Consider the following 27,267-nt stretch of genomic DNA (forward strand, 5'->3'; position numbering starts at 1 on the left):
ACAGGTTGAAAACCGCTGCTCTAGATGGCATTGCTTAATTGATGGACCCAAAGCCAACCAAATCAGTCAAAACACAAAGTATTCAGAAATGGTGATATCTTTCTGCTTCAAACCGTGCCATTGGGATACTTACACAATAATTTTCTCCTATAGAATATAACCACTCCACAAAATTTTCTGCATCCCATCAATACTTGAACTGTGTAGCCGGGATATAGGAAAAGAACTTTCTGAATTGCGGAACTTTCATCCTTTTTCCTAGTTTCTTTTCTTTGATACCCTTACAAACTCTGGATTTTTAATATGGTAATAGTACAACATGTGGGTTAAGTTTATTTAATGTTTAAACTTAAACATTAAAGAGAAAAATTGCCATAAAACCCCTCTATTTTCAAGAAAAATGTTTCCTCCACCCTGTATGCAGAGCTATTGTTAGTACAAAATGTAGAGACACATTATTTTGACTATGCCAATAGTTAGAAAGGCTCTAGCTGCACACTAGTGTTACTTCCATCAGTTTGTAGTATAAAACAGTTTAAAATGTCCATGCATTTTCTCTTTTGTGTTTCTGGATTTTTGTTTCAGAAATTATTCAAGCAGAAAACCAAGTAAATTTGAAAATAAGGCTCTGACAGAGATTCAAAATTTCTATATCCTTTATTTTTAAGCAACAATCCAGCTTTCAAGGTACAATACACATTTAGAAGGCTGAGTTTTTCCACCTTCTGTTTAAGCATCAGCATGATCATGCATAGTATTGGAGTTGTTTGGACAGGGAATGTGTCCCCAAAATTTTATTCACCCAATACTTACTTTTGTAAGATGTATCCCCTCATCATTTAAGTTTATCTTTAGCCTCATCCTGTTATGACTGAACCAAGATGCAAGGGAGAATGGTTAATATCTCGCATCACAACTTGATAGTTCTTCAATGCACAACAGGGCTTCAATCATTTACCAATTATTGAATGATGCCTTGGAAAAATATGTTGCAGAGTTGTATACAGAAAGAGAATACATTTGTCACTCATCCACTACCTGTACAATCCCAGTTTCCAACCCTTCTAAGTCAATTAAGACTGTTCTACACATTTTAGGACAAAAATGCCACTTAGCACACTCAGAATTTAATCCAGCTTAGTTTCAGACACTACTATACACCTCAGAAATCTTTTGTCAGCCATAGGCTGTGTAGCAAATACCACTGTCTACCATTACGAAAAAAAAATTACACATGTCACTTCCGTTAGACTCAAGAGAGACAAGACAAGAAGTTTGGGGAAAGATTGGCTGAAAAAAACAAAAAACAAAAAAATATGAAGTACATAAAGTGCTCCTTTAATGGTAGTTTTAGAAGTACAGTCAAGCTCAAGTTGTGCAGTTCACAAGCATGGAAGAAAAACAGATGACAGATACGAGTTCCAAGTGTTAAGGAGTGAAGAAAAATGGAGCTTAACCGAGCACTAGACTAGACTTCCCCCCTGGTGGATTTCTCCTGGATGGTGCAGGTGCTGGAGCTACTGGGCTTGGAACAGGCGCAGCTGGTAGGGGCTTTTCTTCACTTAAGCCTGAAGCAGTTTCTTCTGTGTTTTCTGAGAAAAAAAAAAACACAAGACAATGGCTGTATAGAAATAGAAACATTCATTCTCTAATCTGAGCACATTTCACTTTTGGCAAGACATCTGGAAGCCCTCAGAACTCCTAAAGCAAGTTGGAATCACAGGTTTACTGAATCCTACATATGCTATATGCATGCTTCTTCCCTTTTTCAGAACTCAAATTATTATTCTCTTAAATAATAATTCTTACAGGAATAGGATTATTAATCGAAATCTCTATCCTGAAGATATACACTAGCTCACAGGTCGGCAACCTGCGGCTCCGGAGCCGCATGCGGCTCTTTGAGCCTTCCCCTGTGGCTCCCAGCCTCCTCTGCCTTTGCAGAGAGAGACAGAGACAGAGAGAGGCAATTGTACTTCCCTGCTTCTCTCTCTCTCTCTCTCTGTGTGTGTTTTGTGTGTGTGTGTGCGTAAAAGAGAGCACACTCACAGTGTTCTCCGAGGAGCTGAAAAGCTTACTGGGCGGAGCTCCTCCCTTTGCTGCGTCTCTGCAGGAAGCAGGAAGGGCAGGAGAGAGCTAGCTAGCCCAGCTAGGCTGACTCAGGAATTCTGGGAGTTGAAGTCCATGAGTCATAAAAGAGACAGGTTGCCTACCCTGGAGGTTGTTGGACAACAGCTTGAAGCTTGCCAGGTGAGCAGCAGATAGGAGGGGGGGGGAGAAAGAGAGAGAGAGGGAGAGAGAGAGAGTGGGGGAAGAGGAGTGGCAGATCAAGGGCAGATAGAGAAGGAGGGAGAGAGAGACCCTTTTGACATCTAAAATGAAGATAACACTGCATATATCCTTTTTTTACCTGTGTGTGTATGTAAATTTATTCTCTTAAAGCATTCTCTTGGTGATCATTGTTTTAATAGTATGGATATTCCCAAGAGTCATATTTTTACTTTTATTTTTAATGTGTATATGTGTGTGTGTGTGTGTCTGTGTGTGCGCGTGTGTGTGTATATATATACACATATACACATACACATACACACACACACACACACACACACACCTATAATAAAGGTAAAAAAGGATATATGCAGTGTTATCTTAATTTTAGATATCAAAAGGGTTTTGCGGCTCCCAGTGTTTTGTTTTTGGTGGGAAACGGGTCCAAGTGGCTCTTTAAGTGTTTTGGGTTGCCTACCCCTGCACTAGCTTAACTGCAATAGGAGCTGTGATGGCAAAGTGGTTGGAATGCAGCATTGCAAGCTAACTCCGTCCACTGCCAGGAATTCAATCCTGACTGGCTGAAATTGACTCAGCCTTTTATTCCTCCAAGGTTGGTAAAATGAGAAGCCTGATTGTTGGCAGCAATATGCTGACTCTGTAAACCGCTTAGAGACTGCTACTATATAAACACTATGAAGTTGTATATAAGTCTAAATGCTATTATTTGCTGCTATTGCTATCTTCTGCGAGATTAATTTGTGCAGACACTGTCTGAAAAAAAGCGATGCTGAACTTCGGCTTCTTGTGATCCTCCATTTGTGAATAGATTCACCTTGTCATGGCACTTTTTGTAGAAGAGCCACTTCAGTGCAGATTTTTATTTTGCAGCTACCTAATATTAACCAAGCGAGCATATGCGAGTGTGTGGTATTAATACGATAAACCTTCTTTCTAGCATTTACTTGATTCAGGGAGCTCTTTGTTAAAGATACACCATTGAACAGCATGTAGCAGAGCTTAGCACGGTGTTATGAAACTGAATGCAACCAGCAGGTTTAACATCGACAGCAACAGCTTAAGGAATGAAGGAGGAAGAAAATTGTGGCAACAAATGACAACATCTACTCATTCAAGCTGATGCTTAAAAAACACATTATAGCTGTATGTTTTTCATCATAACAAACTTTTGAAGCTGTACTTGACCGCAGGCAATTTTGGACAGATTTTTACTTGTTAAAGTGGGGTGAATGGCTCACTTCATATTAAAAATCTCTACTAAATTGTGGCACCAATGCAATTCTAGTTGCAATTGCTCTAAGTGAAGATAGATCTACAGAAAATCATTTTTGCTTGTTCATACAAAATAGTGTGGGGGATATAAAAAGAAAGTATACAATATCATCAAGAGAGCAAAAGAATTGAAATGGAAATGTGCTGGTCACATAGCAAGAAGAATTGATGGCAGGTGGACAAAGGCAGTCATACAATGGATCCCACTTGATAAAAAGCGCTTATGAAAGAAACCTAAAAAAAGATGGATTGACAACATCAGCAAGTATTGCGGGTCCAACTGGCAAAAAAAAAAAAAAAAGCTCAGGACCGTATTGGTTAGAAACATGCAGAAGAGGCTTCATCCTGTAGTGGATAGACAATGGCTAAAATGATGATGATAATGACCAAATTATTAACAATTCTTAAAATAATTTTAAGTCATGGGAAAGCCTAAATCATGTCTTAGTTCTCTACAAATAAACTGAGTATGGATAGATGCTGCTTTGCTCCACAACTGTTAAAATGGGACAATGTGGTTAGCTTGTTGAATTGGTTTTTTTTGTTCTGCAAATAAATGTGAAAGAGCACAATGAAAAAAAAAAATGGGACTAAAATTAAATATAAATACCAAGCTAATGACAACAGGTATCACTATCAGCTTTAGAGTTAACAATGAAGACACTGAGGTGGTTGATAGCTTCTGCCTTTTGAATCAACCAAGAACAGTAAAGGGGCAAACAGTGAAGAAATATGTATCACGTGGTAGAGTAGCCATAAACATCTTGGAAAAGGTATTCAGATGCAGGACTTCCAAGTGAAGTTAGACATCTCTGGAAGAAGACTACCAATAGATCTTCTGTTTCAATGGAACCTCTTTCACTTTTCCAGATGCTTGTTCCTCGCAAGGAGACCACAGGATAGCAGCATGTCTGAGTACTTGCAGATGAGAGAAGCCATCAAGTTCTCAATTATGGTGGAGCATTGATGGACACTGACCTCACTTTCTAAACACTTTTGGATAGAGTTCGGTCTAGTGGTCAAGGCATCAGGCTAGAAACTAGGAGATGACGAGATCTAGACCCACCTTAGTCATGAAAGCTGGCTAGATGATTTTGGGACAGTAACTCTCTCTCACCCCAACTTGCCTCACAGGGTTCTTGTTGTGGGGAAAATAGGAGGAAGGTATATTAGCTATGTTCAACTCCTTGAGTTATTTATATAAGTAAAAAATAAATAAAATGTATGTAAGTTTATAGGGATGGTGAAATAATAAATTTGCCTGCACCTGTTGCAAGCAACATTGAAGGTCACTTAAATATTTTTCTTTTCCTTTTTCCTTTCCTTTCCTTTTTGCACGTTATATTTCTTTTCTATTTTATTTCTGATTTCAGTTGTATTATTTTTAGCATTGTTAAACTCTTCAATAAAAAAGTATTCTTTAAAAATGGGTGGAAAAGTAATTCCGATGATATGTCTATATCTACAAAGATCAGAATAGTCCAAGCAACAATATTCCCTGCAACACTCTATGGAAGCTAAAATTAGACTCTGAAGAACTTTGGTGTTGGAAAAGACTCCTATGAAATAGCCAAGAAAACAAACAAATGGATCGGTGAACATATCAATCTAGAGATCTCACACAAGGCATAAACTGTTCTGTTTTGGATACAACATGTGAAAACCTAGCTCTTGGGAAAGGTTTTAACACTGGGGAAAGAGAAGAAAGAAGCTGACAACCAGCAGCAAACAGGATGGACTCAGTTACAATGGTGGCAAGTTCCCTGTTGGAAGACTTGAAGGACCAGGTTAGGGACAGATCATCATGGAGAAAACCTGCCTATGTAGTCATTAAGAATTGACATCAACTTGATGGCACGTAATTCTACCATTCAAGGGCTACAACTACAGACTGCTAAGCAAACTACAAAATGAAGTATTAATATTCCACATTAAAGAATTCTGTAATTAGTTAAGATGATAATTCCACTTTTTTGTTAAGCAGCCTAATCAGACACCAATGACCCAACTTATGATCAAGTCTCTCTCATACTATGCTTTGAAGAAGCAGTTTTTCTTGTCTAAAGAAGCTTCATGAACATGTGAAGAAAAATTATGCCTTTTTCCAGCCCCGAGTTTGCTAGGAGGCTCAAGGAAATCAAAGAGACTAGAAGACATGAATAGCAAACTTTGATATTTATGGATATTTAATAGCTTAGTGAAACAGAAATTACCATAGTAAGTGGATGAACGTTAACAAATAGTCTTCCGTTGGATGGAGGTGGTGTGAATTGCAAGTTCCAGATACTCAGAACATACTATTTTTGAGCTACAATAATGGTAAGCTACATTTACCATTACATTCATATAAAAACAAATTCAATTGTTTGCATCATCATCATCATCATCATCCTCTTTTGCCTTTCAATTTAAAAACAATTTTACCTTTTCACAGTGGAATAGGGTAAGCAGTGTGTATAATTCTTCATAGCCAAGAATTTTGTCAAAAGTTAAGATATTTATTAAGTTTCATTTGGAGGAATCTTCCCAAAACATGTTAAATATTTAAAACTCTTCAGCACATCAGACAGTGCTAATGTCATCTTTAAGGAAGGAAGATTTTTCAAGCAGTAATCTCTTCTGGAATCTAGAACACAATACATTACTACTCCTTTCAGGTTGGCAGTCCATCTTCCTAGCTCTTCCCTGACCATATATTGACTGAATAAATGTTCTCCAAATGTTCTCCTTTCTGTCATCAGCCTTTATGTAATACCTAATGGTCAAATGATATAGACCTGCCCTTCCTATAGCATTTAAAATCACATTCTTGAATTGCAACTATGTCTATGAAATTAATACTGAGATGAGGTATTTCATACTTAAGATGAATTTGATCCTACAAATTTATAACCAAGTGAGGTTACCCTTCTAACCTTGATTTAAAAAACTACATTCAATTGTAAATTTCTGGCTGGTATGCCAGATTATATACAGCTCTGTAAGAAATATTTTGACTTTCGAAACAAAACAAAGTCAAGCGTGTTCGGTTTGAATGAGACAAGTGAAACTGGCCAAATCTCTCTGCTGGAATTTTGAAAACCAGTCATTTTGGAAAGGAATTCATTCATACATACAAAAACCAACTAAGATTAGGCCTGTAGGGGGGACTAAGTGAGTAATGGTAACTGCCTGCCAGAGGAAAGGTGTACTATTTCACGAAGCTCCCAAGTGCCTAAGTCATTACACTTCATAAATAGATGTTCTGCTTGATAGAAAACTGGGCTAATTCAATTCGCTCTACTTTGTCATAAATATGGCTGTGCTGATTTGGATTTAGTACAGCCTACAATCCTTTTCCACTGTGATCAGACTATATATTCTTCTATTTTACCGCTGAAAGCATTGCAGAATTTAAACATCGCTTATTAAACTCCCTAATGGTTCCTTCTTGTAAGAAGGATTCCAATACTGACTGTATTTTAAAATATGCAAACAACCTATTGCATTTCTCCAAACCTTTGATTTCTACCTAATAAAAGACCAAGAGGCCACAGAGTTGACAGGCAGCACCTATCTTTAGAGTTCTTTCCAGACTGTCTTAATATAAGTTATTCTTTGAGCATCACATACAATTCTTGCATTCAGTCAGTGATGCTTCTTCAAGCTGGGAAGAACTTTTAAAAAGCTTAAAGCAAGGGGAAAAAAAGATACTTACCAGGAGCCTCACTTTCCACACTCTGCAAACAAAACAAATTATTTCTTAAGTTTTGTAACCATTAATTATAAGTCACAAAGATTGTTTACAGTTGAATGTCTTAACTTTTAACACAGCACCAAAGATGCAGTTAGAGGGTTCTTTTATGACTCGTGGACTTCAACTCCCAGAATTCCTGAGCCAACATGGCTCAACTTGGAAACCTCTCCTTTTCCCCTCAGCATGGCTGGCTCAGGAATTCTGGGAGTTGAAGTCCACGAGTCATAAAAGAGCCAAGGTTGCCTACCCCTGGTCTATACATACAACATAAAATGGACATATATTTTTCAATTTTAGATTACTAATTCTAAAACTTGAGCCAGACAGGAAAACTGCTTATATTTACAGAATAAATAGTATTTTTGAATACTGACGCTTAGATAATTTGTTGACTTTTGGGCCTCGGTATAATTTATGCATTGGTCTTATCTTCTTAACAGTCAATTGTTTGAGAGCAACCAAAGCTATTAGGAATCAGTGGATCGTTCAATCACTCCCTCAGTACATTACATGTCTTCCTCATTTAATGACAATTATTTAGTGACTGGTAATTTGGTTGTTTCACTCAGTGAAACTGCAATTGTGCTTATGATCTTACTTCAGTCTTCCTTTGCTTTGCAGATCTGTGAAGGTCATAAATGAGAGGATTACTTGTAAAGTTATTTTTGCATCATCACAATTGCAAATGGTTGCTAAATGAAACAGTCACTAAATGAGGGCTACTTGTCCTACATTCAAAGATATGCTCCTCATAGCTATGCAACCACCATCACCACTAGCCGGAAAGGATTTTCTGAAGGGAATTCCTCTGTACTTATAAATTTAATAAAGTGTATTGTCTGGGAAGTACATGAGACAAAATACTAGACTTTTGCTACTTATGGGATCCAACTGAATAGCAAAATTCTAGGCCAGGCCATTTAAGTCACTATACTCAAGGAATCTTAGTGTGCTGCCCTGAAGCTGGAATTGCAAATGTCTCATTTAATGGCAATAATTTAATATTTATAACTTAAGAATAGAGAGAAATCAAGCTATAAATTACATTTTCATAATGTGTTGCTGAAACAGTTTGAATTAGCACATAAAACCATTTTCATAAGATTTAGAAAAAGGAATTACATAATGAAAGCAATCTAGCTTTAAATAAAAGATAAACAAACTTGATTTAATCAACATTTTAAAACTGAACAGGAGAGGAGATAAAGTCTAAATGTATAAATGAGAATGTATTATATAGAGACTCAGTTTAGATAATATTCAATACTCTCCAGCAACCACCCTTCACAGTTTCTGGATGAGTGCATAGGAATAGTGGAAGGAATGATGGCTATTTTTTTTTTACTTTTATGTTAGATGATTCATTAAAGAATTGAAGAGTTCACAGAAATACTAAAATGTATAAATTATAGCAATTGGAAATTGTGATAACCAAAGGGAACACTGATTTCAGAAAAGCTATAGTATCATCGGATAACAGGCCCATGTTCAGATAGCAATGTAACTCAAATTCTCAATTACATGCTCTAATTTGAGGAACATTAAACATGTTGCTAATTGTAATGACTATCAATTCAGATTGCTAAATGTATACTCAACAGGCATGTTGTGCAATGGCATTATCAAACAATAGTTTTAGAAGGATGCAAAGTAATGTTTAACTGACCAATATATTACTTCTACTATTTGTTCCCCAAAGTCAGATCCTAATAAGTCCCAAAACACTTGCTAATGTTAATGTGAGCTATCTGTTTTTTTAGAGCAAAACGTAGCAAGCATTAAAAAGTGCAAGGAGTAATAAATGACTTCATAGATGGGGATATTATTGTATAAATGGCCACCGCTATTAATACAACGCATTCTAGATAAAAACAATTCCTCACAAATTGAAAAGCGTGTATCATTTTAGTTATGCTGCATAGTATATGCAGAACACAGATTTCTTGTTTTACTCCCCCACCTAAAGAGACATTTAAAAAAGGGTGGACCAACTTGTGGTTTCCAGATTTTACAGAACTACAATTCTCAGCAGCAAAGCCTTGCTTACAGTTGTAGTTCAGCAACATCTACTGACCAAAGATTCTCCATCCCTCATCTTGTTGATAAAAGTATTAAAACTCAGTCATAGTAAAAAAAATGTACACTAATTCAAGATGGAACAAGGGATGTGCTACCAGGCACAGTAATTAGTCACTGCAATATATTCATGATAAGGAAAGGAAAGCAATGCTTACTTTTGGAGTTACACAGTCACCAGAGGTTGCATCAGAAGAACCTCTCCTTTCAGAGCCAACTGCTTCAGAATTATCGACTTCAGTGGACTTGGCTGCAAGAGTTATCATTGGATAAGATACGTCAAGTACAGCAAAGCATAATAAAGAGCATTCAGCTATTTATCACTTAAAATAGTGTACGTGAACACATTTTAACAAGGGCATTCTAATAAGGGAAAAATTAGCTTATAACATCTGAAATGCCCCCGGAAATTGAAGCAACTACAATATTGGGAATAGTGATGCTACTATGGACAGACTATGGTCAAAAAATTTAATGAAGCAGTAATAAATGTGAAACAAATTTTGTCTGATGTAGAATATTACAACCAGAAACACAATAATAAAAACAAAATAAGCAACTACAATATTGGGAATAGTGATGCTACTATGGACAGACTATGGTCAAAAAATTTAACAAAGCAGTAATAAATGTGAAACAAATTTTGTCTGATGTAGAAATATTACGACCAGAAACACAATAATAAAAACAAAATGTGTTTTTTTTTTTTTTTTTTGCACAAAGAAGGCTGCTAAAGTGGAAACACAAATGACAGCCAAGAGAATGACACAGATAAGGACTTTCTACTAAATATAGGAAAAAAAGTTGGTTAAAGTTTTGAAAATTAATGTAGAAACACAAATCATAAACCAAGAGAAGAACCAATTAATGACTTTATTGGAAGCTTTTGGGATGGGAGAAAGCAAAATTGAAAAGAGACCAAATTCTACAACAATTGATTGAATTGTTGTAAGGAGTAAAAGGAATAAATGAATATAAATCCTCTGAACCAGTTCAAGTTGTTTAAGCCCATCTCATCTATTATGTCTATTTTTAATAACAGAGCTAAATCCAAATTTAGATATTTAGTTCTCCAAAATTGCCTTAAGAAAGGAACCTTTGGAGCTTCCGGTTCGTGGCGGTGCAGTCAAGTGAAGGGAGTTGTCCCTTTGCAGATCCAGTTTCCCCTACTGGTAGACCCCTTAGAGGATTGAAAAGACGATCTGGAGGATCATCTACCGTTGAGGAGGCTTCTCGGACAGTTGCAGAGGAGCGGCGGCTTCCTCTGTACACCGAGTATCTCCTTTGGGCCGACAGGGTAAAGATCAGCCAGTAAAATGGCCGATCATTTAGCTGCGCCAACCGTAAGCCGTAAGATCATCTAAGCAAGCAGACCCACTGTGGAAGATTCGGTGAGATTTTTTTTTTTACCTCTATTTTCTTCTTTTTCCTGTGAAAAGTTTTTTTTTCTTTTTGGAATTATTTCCCTTTTTGTTGAAGTGGCGTTTTAAATGGGGGAAGAGAAGCTTAAGAAAAATGAAATCCATTTTTGTTTTAATGGCTGATTTTGTCTTTGGATACTTGGGAGCCCCAAGAAAATTCTTTAGAGAGATTTAAGACCCTATGTATTTGGAAAGTATTGTTTTCTTTTATTTTTTATGGCATCTGAAAAGACTGATTATTGGATTAACTTTGATTATTCGTCGGGAGACATTTTCTGTCGAAACTAGGTATTGTTCTTGCTATTTTCTTTCTCTTGGAATTTATACAAAGGAAAAAGACTAAGAAATTTGGGAGGAGATGGATATCAATTGATTGCCTTCAAATATAGTCTCCCTCAAAAAAGTAAATGTCTTCAAATATGATAAAAATGGAGGAAACCCGTCCAGATTTGATTTATAAATATATTTTGGATAAAATTTTAGAAAACACAGAGATGATAATTGCCTGCAAAAAGGAGATTTTTTTTTTTACATCGACAAAGTCAAGCACAAGCTTTAAGTGAAACTGTAGTTTATATTCAAGAGACTTGCTCTCAGTCCACTGAGATGGAAGAAGCAAATGTACAGTTGGATTATCAATTGATACTAGGAAAAAGCCTTGATATAAATGGACAGATGATCTATAATAAGGAAATGGAGGAGTTTATTTCAGAAGGACAAACTGATTTGCAGATACCATTTGACTCTCTGATAGAGGAAAAACTATTGGAAGAAGAGCAAAATTTGATTAAAGAGGACTATACTAAAAAAATGATTTCAACTAAAGTTTATGCAACCTTAAAAAAGATGGGAAATGACGTTTTGGCATGAGCTTTTCAGAATGACTATAACTTTTATATTACCCCAATAAAATAGATAATGGGAGACCTTCTGTTGCTGTGTACAGTGGGGTAGGAGACAATGGGAGAGCTATTTGGAGAACTAGAGGCTCGACTATGGAAACCTATTTGGAATAGAAAGAAACTCAGAATAAGATATAAATATTAAACTTGAGATGATAATCATGGATGGTAAAAGTTTTATAGCGAATTGGACTGTTTGGGATTTGGTTTTTGGTAAATGGGAGGCTACTATGAAATGATTTAGAACTTAATATTGAAGTATAGTAAGAATATGTATTCCTTTTTGTGTGTGTGTGTTTCTTCTTTTTTGTGTTTTCTTTTTGGAATGAGATGGAATTAATAATTGGAGAATTATTGAAAAAGAATAGAAATATAGCTGAGAAATGTAAGAACTTAGCTTTGGAGCTAATGTGTTTAAATAAGAGGAATTTGGGGGCCCTGAACAGTAAAATAAATAGGTTAGTTTAAATTCAAATATTTGAAAAATTAATGAAGTTTAAAACAGGATTTTGGGGATAGATAAGGAGCTTTTGCAAATGTTTATTGATTAATGAAATTTATATTCAGCGATATATTTAATGAAAATGTTAGAAATGTATTAATGAGATTACAATAATTTAAACAGATAGTGTTAGTTTTGATTTAAGCATTTAATTTATATATAGCGATATATTAATGAATTGGTTATAGGATTGTACTAATTTGATTATTATATGGATATTGAGTGGTTGAAACCTTTTATTGATCAAGGAAACTTATATTTCGATATATTAATGAATGATTTGAATCTATTTGATTATGATATTCTACATAGAGGGAGATTTTAAGAAATATTGTGTGAATTGTATATTTATAATATTATTGTTTCTTTTGTAACCGACCACCATATCTCCACACTGGCTCTTAAGCTTCTGTTGGTGTAAAATGGAAAACTAATAAAAATTATTTATAAAGAAGAAAGGAACGTTTTACCTGTTGACTTAGCCCAAGATGGTGGATTTTCTTCTGGAGTCCCAAAGATGGAAGATGCCATCCTATTCCTTTTTCCTCCTTGCTGGTCTTTTGGCAAATCAAATCCTAAATTGAAATTAGAACCACCACCTGGGGGACGAAGGACCCTAGAAAAAAAATAAAGCATTTTAGTTGTATTAAGAGACAATTGTACCAGGGAGAACTTACATATAAGTTACAAAATATGGTGTATTCATTTCTCACTCATTTTAAACCAGATTGCTTCTCAACTTATTAGAAAGATATGGCCAGGAACCATAAATTCCATTTTGCTCCAACCAAATAATTGAAATATTGATGTACAATCACATGTGAAGGACAGAGATAAGGGCCTATGACCCTAATTTTTTTCAGAGAAATCTGAAAAAACAAAAATCAGTTAATAGACTTTCCCACATAAAAATGTATCATTAAGAAGAGTAAGGAGAAAGAACAAATGAAAAGGGGAAACATTTACACAGATTGCTGCAGATCCCAGATTCAGCAGGGTGAACTACTGTAAATGGACAAATAGACCAGGTGTAGCGCTTCCTACATTCTGAAACAGAGCTACATGTGCACATAGTGGGTAATTCCAGCAAACGCAGAGCTAAGCAGACATTGCCCATACTGATAATTATTTTTAGGTTATATGATAAGTCATCCCATAAATAAGGCTTGGTTAAAAACAAATACGTTCCAGAATTATTTTTATTGTGCAGCCTATTAGACAGGCAACTTACAAAAGATAAACAATGAACCCCAGACATTTCCTTAGTGTTTAGTAGACTGTCAATCTCATCTTGACATCTTAATATTTTTTCTTTAAATGAAGTTGGCATGATGTAAAGCAAAGCTTCGCCTCTAGTACCAAAGTTTTGTCCAGGAGTGCCTTTAGCCCCACCTCCCATGGCCTTAGTGGGTGATGGAGATCATCTTGGGAGACAGGGAACTTGCAACTTCTGAAATGTGGACATTTGTAAGTGGACATTCACATTTTGTGAATTCACCCCCACATGCTTTCAACATTCTAGATGGATGCATCAGAATTTTATATTCACTTTTAGCAGCAAATCCAGCCATTCAGATGACATTAATCTCCATTTCCTTCTTGCAGATGAGGCTGTTTGTATAATTACAAAGTTTTGTTACTTAACTTTAAGATTATAGCATGGGATCCACAGGCATTGATTATATGAGTGGAATGTAATGATGGTTCTATCGGCAGAAAGAGATCTTAATCAGAGAGCAAAGGATGGGCAATTCTCACTCTATCCAGTTGGTAAAATTGGATTTTATCATGTCTACAATTGATATGTGTGCCTATTTGCTCACATCATGTCATATGGTGAAAATTTAGGATGCATGGTAGAAACAAAATATTTTCGGACTTTGTTGCCTAGAGTTGTTTTCATCTTATCACCCAATTGCTTTTCACCCCATTATTGCTTCAGTTAGCTCCAATATGACAGCAGCAGTATAGATATAAAGCCTAGCATTCTTCAAAAACCAAGTTGGACCACAAAAATTTGAACATTTGCTCACAATTTACAAGAGCCCATTTATGAGAACATTTCTTACAATTTTCTAGATTCATTTCAATTCATTTCTTAACACCAACCATAGTGAGGTATGCTTGACACCAAGTAATGGTTTGATTCACTATTCAAAAAACTTATAAACAGATGCTTCAGATTTCTGTCTGTTCAAAGTTCTTGCCATTGCACATGGGCATCCCCACCAATACATATGGAAATTTGTACAAACATTCCTCCCTACTCAGGAATCAGTATAGGGAAATCTCTGGTATCCAGTTGTCTCTAGACTTCAATTCTCACCATTCCTGACTACCTTCCATGCCAATTATAATTGTTACTGCTGCACACCATCACCTGGTCAAAGATTCTTCACCTTTGCAATATATTATGGCCTCTTGACAGTATAATAACAGGGGAAGCTAATTTCAAGACAATTCTTTATGAAAACCTGATGTGACCTTTCTTCAGACTAAGCCATTTGGTATGATTATGGTTACTATTACATCCATGATTTGTTGCACACTACTGTAACACAGGAACTCAAAAATATTTCAACCTTTCTTTGTTCCAGAACAAGTCATTAATTGGCTAACTAAAAAAAAAAAAAAAACCAAGCCCAAATTGAAACATTCACTCACCAACTCTCCCACAATCCCAAGGACAAGCACTGCAACATCCACACTATAGCAGTCTATTCTGCATAAGAGACTGACTACAGATAAAAGATTGTATTTCGACGTCAATCCCTTTAAAGTAACACACTATAAGCCTTTAGTACGCCTTTACTCCTTTCTAACAAGTCTTGTTCGAAGTGCCACTGAACTGATTGGCAGAAGTTGGACCCAAGGAGGAAGCCGCTTTTCAAAGAATGCTTGAAGTTGCTGACCTAATCCCAGCCCCCAAAGGCTTGAGTTAACAGGTAGAGGCAGCGATAGATGCAAGACAAAAGAAGTGTGGCTAGCCCCACCCAGCGAGAACACCACTTAGAGGAATCCTAGCCAGACTAAGACATTATTAACAGCAAGAGAAAAACATAAGCCGATAACCGGGCCGGCCTGAGAGAGAAGGGCTGAAAGCCTCTAATTCAACTACCAGGAGTGGCGCCTCCTTTGTTCCAAGGAGAGGCGAAGGCGCTCCGTGCTAAGGAACATCGCCGAGACTTGTAGCACGCCCCAGCATCCCGCAGCTGTGTCACTAAGCAGGAGGAAACCAGGAAAGCTACGACGGCTGGCACAACCCTCCCGAGCCCCCAGAGCAGACGGCCAAAAAGGCCAAGTCCGCCACCGGTTCTCTCTCCCCGCCAGGCCCCGCGGCTCGCTCCCAACTAACGAAACCTACAAAGGGGCGAAAAAGGGAGGCGCGCGGAAAGCCACAGGTTCGGCTGAGTCCCAAGGCCTTAGGGGGAAGCCGAGTGCAGCCTACACTTCGCCTCGCCTGCCTGCCTGCCTGCTTGCCTGGCTTCCCGACGGATACCAGGAAGGAGGCTGCTGTCGCCTCGCCGACTCAACAGATGGAGGCGCCGGGCGTGTGCCAGCAGGCGGGAGCTCCGGTGTGACAATAGCCCCGGCCTTTCCTCTCTGTCTGTCTCGCGGCAGCAGCCCTTCGCGCTCCCCTCCTCGCCTCTTAAGCCCTCGGCGGTGGGGAGGAAGCAGGGCCGGCGGAGGGGGGGAGAAGTGTTTCCGCCGGCCACAATCCCAAGAAAGGGAGCCTTTCCCTGCAGAAGAAATCCCTCCCAGGCTTTGCGGGGTGGGGGTTGAGGGGTTTCTTCGCATCTCTCCCAGCGCCAAGCCGGGAGGAAATCTGAGCCAACCCAACACCGCACCTCCCCGAAATCCAGGGCGCCGTGGAAACAGGGAATTGGGCGAAAACAGCCCCGAGTCTAGGGGAGGCAGGAGAGTGAACGAACAACAACTTCTTGCGGATAGACACTTTCCCACCCACGAACCTGGAGCTACTTCGGCCACTGGGGTCCATCCCCGTGTAAGTTGTCGTGGTGGTCATGGTGGGGAAGAACTTGAAGGAAACCGCCCGGGTGCGAAGCCAGCGGAAGGTGATATTTCCGCACTCAGCTCCTGCCTGCTACAACTGCAGTAGCCACTCGGCGCTGGCAGCTTCTTTTATAGGGTTCGTTCTTTCGATCGCCTCATTGGATAGTTCAAACTCCCTGTCCTGACGTGATTAAGTGAGTCTCGTGCCACTCCAGACACTGCCCCTCCTCCGAGCCCAGCAACATTCACTCGCCAGTCGTTTAAAATGGATTCGTCGAGTTACTGTTACTTCGCGTTCATTGGTCGATACTATCTGTCCCGCCTCTTGGCATATGATTTAACAACGAGGCCGTCATTTAAATAAAATAGGTTAGCATTGGCTAGACTGCACATGAGACAGCAACAACTTCCTCAGTCTTTCTTTATGGAGTAGCAGTTTGAGGAGATCCGGTTAAAGGGAGTGGCAGAGCTCATTGAGCCTAACCGGCGAGTGATCTCCAATCCTTCATGGGATCCGTGTGGGATCAAATGAAAATTAACGCCAGTGTAATAAAATACGAAACGTATCGCAATGGATTTAAAAATATACCACGTAACATCTCTAAAAAATCGCTGCTTTAGCAGGGCACCTCAAATCGTTATTTCCTAGAGAATGTTGCCCTCAGCCCATTAACTATGGTATTTAATACTGTACACCATGAACGACAAAATACACATCTTGTGAAAATACACATCTTGTACTATGTGGATCAAGCTGGATGTGTTATGGAAGAAAAAACCCTTAAGTAAATGGCAAGAGACTCATGAAACAAAAGCAATTTTTCATATAGATATTAGAAATGGCACTTTCAACCAGAGAAAACAATTCTCATTCTACATATGAAGCTGTTTTATAAAAGTCCCTTTTTTAAAAATATGAGGCTGTTAAAGCAAAGCTATTCAAATATTTCTACTTTGCAGAAGCAGAGATTAATTTTTCTACAACTTTTACTTGAGAATTTACATATACAAACATGTTATGCTCTATACCCAAGAATTGATGAGTGTTTAAACAGAAGAGCATCATCACATAAATTTTATTCTATATGCTTATGTGCCTATGTATAATAAAACAATATATTAGCAAAAACTGAAAACAAGTGCATTATACTGCTTCAAAGTCCTGTTACTCAATGTTCTACCACCACACTCAGTGAAACTGAACAATTAGTAAGCTGTTACATGATGGTCTCAAGCTTACTATCTCTAATAAAAAATGTTCCATGAAATTGATTGCAAAAAAAAAGGCAGAGAAATTAGGTAAGACAAAAAATCTCCACATTCATGGACTATCTTTACCAAATTTTCTGTGTTGCCCTTTTGGATACATTTCTATTTACATGAATGATAAAGGAGAAAAAGCGTTGGTAGATGAGAAAGGCAAGATGAATATTATGCTAAGTCACGATTTTCATATTAAACAGTAATCTTTACAAATTATAATAGCCAAATCCACAGAAAGATGAAATCAAACCACACTATGGCAAAATATGAATTCAGTGATAGTCATCTTGAATCATGGCTGTTTCCATAAAGGACAAATATCTGAAATTGCTTATTATATTCTACATTCTTTGAATGTTCATTTTTTTTCAAGTACCATATCTTAAAGTACATTATACTTGGCATTCTTGGCCTTGAAACATGATTTATTGTAGCTTTCTATTTTTGCAACATACAAACCTCTTATTATAATTTATTATTTTCCTTCTGTGCTCAAGAGAACTCAAAACTCAGCAGTGCAGGTGCACGGTTGCAAATTATAAACATAATATAAGTCAGTTGATCCATTATCCAGCAAGTACTTTACTTTGAAGTTATGTTGCACAAACTAATATATTTCTGAAACTTTGTAGAACAGATACTTAAGATTCTAAGCAGTATGTATTTGCTTCCAAGTTCTGAAAACCTGGACTGCACACACGCAGAGTAGGATATGCAGCACCATTTTTGGAACAAAAATATTATTTTATTATTATATTGCAACAAGGAAAGTACATAATTTCATAATGTAGCCATCGCCTCTTATTTGAAGCAATTCAGTAAATTCCTTAAGACTGAGGTATTTTTAAAATATATTGAATGAATTTCTAGGTCCCACCAGGAAAATTTAGAAAATTGGTAAGATTAAACTATCCCCTCAAATTCTGAAATTGTGTTACAGAAGTTAACAATTGATGTATGTTAGAGGGCATTAATAATCCATACATTATGGGGAAGGGTTGTAAAAGACAGATTCTTCTGTTTAAAATTATAATAGAAGCAAGACACGTATCACCTGATGTCTAACTATCAACATATGACAGAAGATTGCTCTAAACTACTGGCTAAATGGCATGTCTCATCTCAGTGACCCTGGCAATGAATTTATGGAAGTACCTCCAAACCAAAAGGAACAAAGCAATTTAACCATAAAGTGCAGCAGAGCTGTACCATAAGGAACTTCTGGCAACTATCGAATTCTCAAATATTAACATAAAATGAATGGGCCTTTCACATTACCGCTAGCATTTTAGACCAGTACTGGACCTACATTACTAATTCTAAGCTTGACAAAAACAATACTCCAATTAGGTATTAAAAAGACACATCCCAATAGATGTGAAGTAATGCTATACACTTAATTAAAAATATAATACATAAGACAGCCAAGAACTGAGAATTTTCAAATGTATCCTTTTATCCTACTGTTAATATAGCACTTTTCTTCACCAGTAGTTAAGCAAGTTCCTCTACTGTAACAAATAGTATTTGTTTTCCACATTACTTTATATTATGATATCTGAAAGAGATATTTGATGTGCCAAACTAGGTAAGATATAGAAATATTGATTTTAGAGTTCTACATTGCTAGTTTGAAAACTCTAGAAGAGTTACATCAAATATTTCTCTCAGACTCTTTCCCTTTAGTCCCTTAAGATTATTAGCTCCATCTATAACCTCAGTACCTTATGCCTCTCTCATCTCCAAATATTAAAACAAGCAGGAATAGGGTTTCCATTTGAACTCCCCTTCTTCGGTCTTTAAAAGTCGTATGTATCAGCTAATCACATAACTTATCTATACATAAGCAGGAGAATCTGCATTGGGCATAGTTTCATCTTGTCTTCCCAAATAACTGCCCAATTTTACATTTACCAGGGAAGAATATGTTGCTTTCAATCCCAAACATTTCCACTAAAAAGGAATCATAGCATTTCAATCTAGCAACTTACATTAGAACCCTCATTTCTTGCCAAGATTTTTTACTGCAAGAAGTGATATTTACTATGCCCTTCACATCCAATCAGCCTCCCTGCTACAATTTAAAACTTGTCTGGACTGTCAGCAAAAATATAAAAACTAAAATTAAAATCTGATGAAACAGCAAGAAAGTTTCTATCTCTTTTTACTAGGTGATTGGTTCTAGGCTGAGCATGATTGCATCACAGAAAAATAAGCTGTTTTATTTTAAACAAGAAGTTTATTTAAACAACAAGACGGAAGGGAAAACTATCCAAGATCAAACTTTGTTTTAGAGTAATTTACCCCTACTTAGACAGATTGCTCTACATGTAACAGCTACGTACAAAAAAGTTATAAAATTGTCCTTGGTTGTACAACGATAAAAGAAAAACAATGAAATTGTCCAATCAAACAAAGTATGTAAGGATTTTTGTTTTTTCCAACAATGAGAGCAAAAATAACTTACTGGAATATAAAGATAAAAGTTAGAGGAGCATGCCACTAGTGGAGAAATGGGATGTTTTCACAGACCAGTTTGTTTTTATCACCCTTTCTCCATTCCATATGATGTTGATCAAAACATACAATTGGCTATTTAGTTAAAAAAAATATGCATGTCTGTGCACATACACCAGTTACTTTATGTACAATAGAAGGAATAAGAAAAGAAATCAAAGAAGAGAGAAAGCTATACTGCAGTAGTCAAGATGTGGCTGAATCAGATCTCTTTTTTTCTAACTGTGAATATGTTGCCTGTGGGAAAGGAAGTTTGGTTCTTTCTTTTAGTACATGCCTCCTGTTTGCTGCTGGAACACATCAATTGTATCTTCATCCTCCATTTCCAACTGTATTGAAAAAAATTAAATGTCAGTTCAAAGTATGACAAGTGATATAATCATGTCATCACATGACAAGTCAAGTAAGTGACATAAGTGTGACAAGTTTTCTTTAGTTTTTCATACACTCCCAAGAGTATAGAAACAAAAAAAAGGATAACTAGAGATCAGCTTGTTATTGGATTGCTAAGTAATGCAAATCTAATACTCCATTTTCTTCTGCTCATTTTCACACACACACCCATTCAACTCTATTTGGAAAGAGGCATTTTATTATGAAGTAAGATTTTGTTCAGCTTGTCCCTTAGTAGCCTGAATTCAAGAAAGCACAAGTGTAAAATCTCTATTCAGTCAGTGGGGCTTTCTTCAATCTTACTCTTAACTGAAGCCCTTATAAACCTCCAAAGCTGTTTCTTTCAGTTAAAAGCCTCCTTGGAATAGCCAGCAATAATACCTCTACTATAAGCAGGGCAGAGGAACTGACAGAATTTAAACCAGGCTTCTTTCTTTAAATAAAAGCGTTTTTAGATACAAATCAATAGATTTTTTTATTATTATTCAGAGTCAATTTTAGTACTTCACTTGGTAGATATTACAAAAATTAATATTACTTTTTACGCTTAAACTAATTGGGATCTTCAGCTATTAACAGGAAGAAATAATATCCCATTCCCAACCAGAAAGCCATATTGCAAGAGGAAACCTGAGTATTCAAACTGTTTTTAAAGACACTGCACTATTGCTGTTTTTTAACTGCTGCAGCAAGTCTTTAGTGGTACAAATATTTTACATGCATTTGTACTTCAATATCTTTCAGACATAAGCAATGTTTAGGTACAAAGAAATATGTAAGGATTACTTTTAAAAGATTTCTTGGGATTTATACTTCTAACCAAATTTTACTTTTTCATATCAACAAGTATTTTAATGATCCTTTTTACCTGTGCAGGTGTATCTGTTTCATTGATTGGCTGCCCATCAAACCGGAATCTGATTTGCCTCATTGACAAACCCTACATAAATTCAAAAATAAGAAAAATATGCAGTTGAAATAGCAAACAACCAGAATTCTTCTAAGTGCATACTGCTTCCTATATAAATTATTAAAATTATTAGATGTACAATTTATTCAGCATTAGTGTTTAATGTTGACCTTAGAATCAATTGAGACCCAAGATTAAAGCAGTTCAGGATCAACTTTCAGAAGTGATGGCAACCAGTTATTAAGAGTTTATAATCAGCAAAAACCTGTCCTAAATTAAGAAAACTGCTGCACAGGTGCAGCACTACACTTTAATAGTACTGTATGTATAAGGTGTAATAACCCATGAATGAAAGAAATGAAAGCTTAGTGGAATGTATAATGTATAAATCCAATTATAATAAATTTCATATTTAATCTAGGAAGGGGGAAGACCAATGAAATTGTATGCCCATTATGAGCTTGTTCTAACCCTAACAGTGAATAAAGCAAGACTCGTAAGCAAGGCTGGTGTGTGCAGCATAACCTATTGCCCCTCATCACATTTTTCCAGCTTCCTCCAGAATTGTTACCAATATCCTAGCACAATAAATTCCTTCCAGTAGATTTTGTCCATTAATTACAATGTCTACTAAATTGAGATCCATTAGTTTTTGCAATATTATTTAGTATTCCATAATCTTTGGATAATCTGATTTTATATATCTGGTAACTGAAAAATACAAAGGTAAATTTCATGCAAGCATTGCACAGCAGCTCAGCCAAAGTGCACTTATATTCAGTGACTATCATGTAGGACAACCAGGTTAGTCTACAGTGGCAAAAACTCTGTGGCAGCTCCTTTTCCAACTAAAAAAGGTTACTAAAAGGTATAAACTTTTCTGAACTGCAGCTCATTTCTTGCACAGAGTGGCTAGGTTACATCAGTTTCCATCCTGCATCAGTCTAGTCACACTATGCATCTGATGAAGTGAGCTGCAGCACATATTATACCTTTTAATAACCTTTTAATTGGAAAAGGTTTTACCAAATGCTGAGTTAAAGCAACTTGAGACTTGAAATAAATGTACTTTAAAATATCTGAACTGAAAGTCAGCTAAAAATTCTTCCTGAATCCATTGTACTGTATAGTCAGAATTTGTACAAGGTAGGACCAGATCCAACAATATACAAGTTGGCTATTTCTGCCCTCACACCTAATTTTGTTGTAAATTTATTATCAGGCAAGAACCATCCTGATATGAAATTAATTCTTACAGCACAAAGCCTAGCAAAATATAGGTTTGTGTCATCCTCCCAAATTCAGAATTGGGGGAGGGGGGAATCTTTTACCATGCTAACAAACCAATTGTTCAGTAGAGACTTTCTTTATACTAAGCTGCTTTATGCGAGTACTTGGTCCCAATAGACTATATTCCTAATAAATATTTTTCCCTAACACAGGAGCCAGGGATCTGCTGATTAAATAACAAGCAATCCTATTCATCAAGGTAAATATGTTGGAATTGCAGTTTAGCAACATCAAGGATCCTCAAGTACTGTTCTACCAGAAAGCTATATGTGAACCCCACTGAATATAATTATGTTTAGGAATGCTCAAATAAAGAAAGTCTTCAAAACAGTTATAGTAAATGGTCCCATGTTTCTTGATACCTCATGATTCTATAACATTTCTTTATAATATGATTAAAAAGGTAATGTTTTTCTCAAGTGAAACTCAAATCCTGGTAACTCCTGGAAACATGGAAGAGACGTTATGTTTTTCCGGATTATGTTTAAGGTACCAATTACAGTGGATCCATAATCATATTTTCTTTTATCCAATAATTATGTAAGAGAATCACACCACTGAGAAAATCTGCACTGTAAGTTCTTTTCCACCGTTAGTTAGTTACATACTATTGTTTATGGGAAAGCAAAAGTCTTGGAAGAAATTTTATTACTATCTAGTGGTCATCCAGATAGTCAACGCATATAAGGTATCTTTATTAAATTATTCCTCTACACTGAACCAAAATAACAAGATTTTGTTTTGCCATTTTATCTTAAATAACAAGATAATCAGATGTGCTTTAATACAATGCTAAACTCAATATTCATTGTAATTACAGCGATTTAATATCCTACAAATAAATTTTAAAATGGTTCAAATATGTTTCATATGGCTTCTCACCTGTCGTTCACAATAAGCTTTCATTAGTTTGCTAAGTGGTGTATGCCTTTTAATCTTAAATTGCACCACAGATCCATCTTGCCCTGCAACCTTCAGATTAATATGATCGTTATTTTCAGTCTTCACTCCTTCCTGTAAAGGGGGGGAAGAGACAAAATATTAAAAGAAATTTACTCCACCTAGTAAATATCATCAATATTCATATTACATCCTGTAGTTGTAGGATTATTGAAGGACTAGCCATTATAAATCTCAACTTCAGAAAAAAATTAGCTAGTTATCAACTTGTAAACAAGATTCAGTAAAGTATTACCTGAACAACAAAAGCCTATGTTGTTAGATAATTGCAATAAATCCCATGCTTTGTTTTAAACAATATGAGTTAATTAACATACTACTGTGGATACACAGCAGTGCTAAATTAATAAGATTCATTACAGTCACACAAACTTATATGGGAATAAATTCCACTGAAGTCATAAAACAAATCAATAATGGTGGACATGCATAAGGCTATTTTGGAAAGCAGAGTGACATTGCTAATGTAGTACAATGAGTTATATGGTGATTCTCAATCATCCAGGTCATGGTTGTCCCAAAGGTGCTTTTTCCAAAAGGCAACTGGACTTTCTTGTTTTTTTTTTCTGAGTTAGAACTGAAGAAATTTTTTGGATGAGAAGTGAAACATTTTCAAAGAAAAAAACAAGAAAGTGCAATTGATTATTGGAAAAAACACCTTTGGGATGTTTTGAAAGGGAATTTTTAAAGATAGCAACATAGAGCTTTACAGAATTAAATGATCAATGTAGTATTTCTTGGAAAGCTATAACTATTCATTGGATTTTAACTTTAGCCCACTGGTTGTCAATACCAATTTTTTTATTAAGTCAAATATTGTTATTCTAATATATTTAATGTACACAATTCTCAAACACAGTCCATGAATTTTATGCCCTCTAACAAGGGAAGCACATAAAACTAACTCAATCTTTGTTTTTAACCAAATGCTTTATATTACTACCTCTTAAAATAAGCCTCATTTATTATTCTGGTAAGACTTAAGACTGAGAATAAGTTAACATTCCAATAAGATCAAATAAGGCATGAACACCTTTCTACATGGTTTTTAAAACGCTGAAGCTTCACTAGACAATGCACCATGAAAAGTAAGAAAACAATACCAAATAATCGGACTAGGATAAAGAAATTTGCAAATAATCTTTAAACAAAGATGCCTTTACACTCCTTTCTAAAAAACAAAAACAAAACTTTTCTAGCAAACTGCAATGCTACCCCGCAAGGGAAAGATACAGTGTCATTTCAGTTTAAAAGATACCGTTTAACGTTAAATATAATCCTTCTTTAAGACAAGAATGTGCAGAGAACTTCAAGAAGCATCCGGTGCCTCTGTAGATTGACGGCTGTGACCCTGTTTATGTCTTACTCACAGCAGGCAGAACGCTACATCATGAAATCCGATCGCTTTCCTCCAATATACCTAAATTTTCCCCCCCAGACAAGCATGCCACTACTTCTCTTCAGAAACACACTCGCTCCCACGGCGGTGCACTTCTCCATCTCCTAAGAAAAACATGCTCTCCGCCGCACCACTCCGCCGCACCGAGCTCTCCTCCCTACGCACCACACACTGCGATGCAACAAAGCAAACCTCATAAATCCTGTTTCCTTTCGAAAAGACTTTTCGAGTCCACCTCCTTCGGCGACAAAGCCGCTTTCTCCGAGACCTTCCGCGAGAGTCCCAGAGAGGTCTCTGAAACCATCAACATTTTGGCGCCTCCAAAGTCGTATTTAAAACGAGGAGGAGGAGGAGGAGAGGCTGATCATCGGTTATCGCTGGCATAAAAGGAGGGGGGAGGGATTACCTGCTACTGGACGACTCACGAAGCGCGTAGAGCGGCTGCGAAAGCAGCCAACACAAAGAGGCCTACCGTTCCCAGTCAATAAGCTGCTGGACGGCAGCCGGCACAAGAGGGACTAGCGCCTATCTTTTTTTTCTAAAGGAAGGCGTGGGAGGGGAGAGAGCTTATCCGAGGAAAGTCGAAGCAGCCTCACTGCTTCGCAAAGTCAAGAACGCTCCCGATTCCCACAAGGGGGAAGGAGAACTCTTATTTTCTCGAAAGAGCACCCTTATTCCTCCCCCGCCCTCCGGAAAGAGCACAGACCGAGAGGGGGGAGGGGAGGAAAATGGCGCGCAAGACCCGGCGCGGCAGAGCCTGCGCTGCGCTCTTCTCCTCCTCCTCCTCCTCTTCCTCCTGCTCCCCCCTCCCCCGTGCCGGCCCGCAGCCCTTCTCTCTCTCCCTCGGTCGCTCACCTTGGGCTTCTCGTCAGCCATAGCTAGTCGGCGGGGTCCGCTCCGCTCCAAGCACCTCAGAGCAAGTGGGGAGACGGAAAGATGAAAAAGCGACCGCAACGGCCGAGACAGAAAGACTGGGGGAGGGGGCGAATGAACGCGCACGCAATACCGCGGGGCCGCGCCTTGGCTTGCGAGAGCGCGCACGCTCTGCTTTCCCCTCCCCCTTAAGCCGCTTCCCCATTGGGCTTCGGCTTACGAGAACGCGCAGCTCCGTTACATAACTCAGAAGAGAATGGCGGAACGAGGATAAAGCATGAGTGCGTGCGCGCACCCAGGGGCATCGTCCGCGCCCCTGTTCAACGTGCGCGCACCCTGCTGGGCGCAGGGAGCTTTGCTCTTGCTCGCGAAGAGGGCATTGTCTTTTCAAAATGGCCGCCGGGCCTGTGAGGTTGGAGAAGTCACCTTTTATGGTCTTCTAAATAACTTTGTGTTGCTTGTAAATTACAGATTACAGACAATGTGTTTGTCTTTTAATTGGCGTTAATCGGCTAATGGACTAAGTTTACTTATTCTCACTGTCTCCGTTTTATGTCCCCTATTTGAAATCACAAAAGTTAACTACTGATTAAGTAACATAAGGCATGGTTTCTGACTAGGTGATTTTGTTGCACTGATTTATGCCATTATAACGCATTATGTGAATGGTAAACTTGTCAGGTCATACTATTTAACTTATGCTACAAAGATACATAATATTATTTACCATATGGCATATCATACATGGACTAGCAATATAAACATTTCATCTAGATTAGTGAAACACAATAAAATATGTTTAAAAGATCTATGTTCAAATAACTAGGCCGTCTAACCATTGAAGTGCAACATCATTTGTTTGAAAAAAATAAGATGGTGGACTGGTATATGTCCTCAGTTTACAACCAGTCACAATGTGATCTACAGTTTGATGTGGGATTCTACAATCACATTGAAGGTAGGATACTAAGCCCCATTTATACAGTGAGTCCTGGCAAACGTTGTGTGAGGTATGAATCTTATTCCGGATTGTCCATGGCTGACTTGGTAGTTCAAAGCCTGGTACTTTTTTTGTAGAATCGCTTATATATCTTCCTGTATCTGGGTGTTTAGTAATCCATTTGGCTTTCCATTGGGAATCTATGTTAAAGTTGTTGGCAGATGTTGTGCAAGTTCCTGGATTTGAGTCTTCCGGCTGAAAAATGAGGAAGGTTGGAAGCCAGCAAGTCAAGCGTGGCTTTAATATATCCACTTGTCTTCATGGTGTTGTTGAGTCTGGCTTCTAACTTACTAATGTGGCAGTCATTAAGCCATACAGGCAGTGGTGGGATTCAGCCAGTTCACACCAGTTCGGCAGAACCGGTAGCTAATTTTTGGTTGCCCAGGCCCAGAATGGACTTCCGGAAGCGGCATCCACAGAGAGAGCGGGTTGTTCACATATTTGAAT

At 37.4% G+C, this 27,267-nt stretch overlaps 3 protein-coding genes across 3 annotated transcripts in view; all 3 read right to left on the reverse strand.

Annotated features, from left to right (window-relative positions):
• Nucleotides 1-1,215, reverse strand: part of NT5C (5', 3'-nucleotidase, cytosolic) — a 9,563-nt gene extending 8,348 nt beyond the window's left edge. Inside the window, exon 1 of the mRNA XM_039342817.1 lies at nt 1,203-1,215. Within this exon, the coding sequence (XP_039198751.1) occupies nt 1,203-1,215 (13 nt within the window). The remainder of the gene's footprint in view (nt 1-1,202) is intronic.
• Nucleotides 639-16,361, reverse strand: JPT1 (Jupiter microtubule associated homolog 1). Its single transcript, XM_039342909.1, has 5 exons — nt 16,173-16,361; nt 12,672-12,817; nt 9,535-9,626; nt 7,262-7,283; nt 639-1,592 (listed from the first exon to the last, which is right to left on the reverse strand). The coding sequence occupies exons 1-5, from the start codon at nt 16,226-16,228 to the stop codon at nt 1,453-1,455; spliced, it is 456 nt and encodes a 151-aa protein (XP_039198843.1). The 5' UTR covers nt 16,229-16,361; the 3' UTR covers nt 639-1,452.
• Nucleotides 16,362-18,201: 1,840 nt separating this feature from the next.
• On the reverse strand, nt 18,202-26,084 carry SUMO2 (small ubiquitin like modifier 2). The gene is made up of 4 exons (XM_039342912.1): nt 25,803-26,084; nt 23,471-23,602; nt 21,257-21,328; nt 18,202-20,324 (listed from the first exon to the last, which is right to left on the reverse strand). Exons 1-4 carry the CDS (start codon nt 25,821-25,823, stop codon nt 20,262-20,264), a joined length of 288 nt encoding a protein of 95 aa, XP_039198846.1. The 5' UTR covers nt 25,824-26,084; the 3' UTR covers nt 18,202-20,261.
• Between the last annotated feature and the right edge of the window lie 1,183 nt (nt 26,085-27,267).

This window comes from Crotalus tigris, unplaced genomic scaffold, assembly GCF_016545835.1.
Source record: "Crotalus tigris isolate CLP2741 ecotype Arizona unplaced genomic scaffold, ASM1654583v1 scf7180000017814.3102382, whole genome shotgun sequence".
NCBI classification, from domain to species: domain Eukaryota; kingdom Metazoa; phylum Chordata; class Lepidosauria; order Squamata; family Viperidae; genus Crotalus; species Crotalus tigris.

Excerpts from the sequence above, each read along its gene's own strand:
- JPT1 (XM_039342909.1), bottom strand. The coding sequence starts at position 16,228 with ATGACCACCACGACAACTTACACGGGGATGGACCCCAGTGGCCGAAGT. Across the intron at positions 12,818-16,172 it reads AGTGGCCGAAGTAGCTCCAG|GGTCCTTCGTCCCCCAGGTG; the intron begins GTTCGTGGGTGG and ends TTTTTTTTCTAG. Across the intron at positions 1,593-7,261 it reads TGTGGAAAGTGAGGCTCCTG|AAAACACAGAAGAAACTGCT; the intron begins GTAAGTATCTTT and ends TTTTTTTCTCAG.
- SUMO2 (XM_039342912.1), bottom strand. The coding sequence starts at position 25,823 with ATGGCTGACGAGAAGCCCAAG. Across the intron at positions 21,329-23,470 it reads AAGCTTATTGTGAACGACAG|GGTTTGTCAATGAGGCAAAT; the intron begins GTGAGAAGCCAT and ends GAATTTATGTAG. Across the intron at positions 20,325-21,256 it reads AAACAGATACACCTGCACAG|TTGGAAATGGAGGATGAAGA; the intron begins GTAAAAAGGATC and ends TTTTCAATACAG.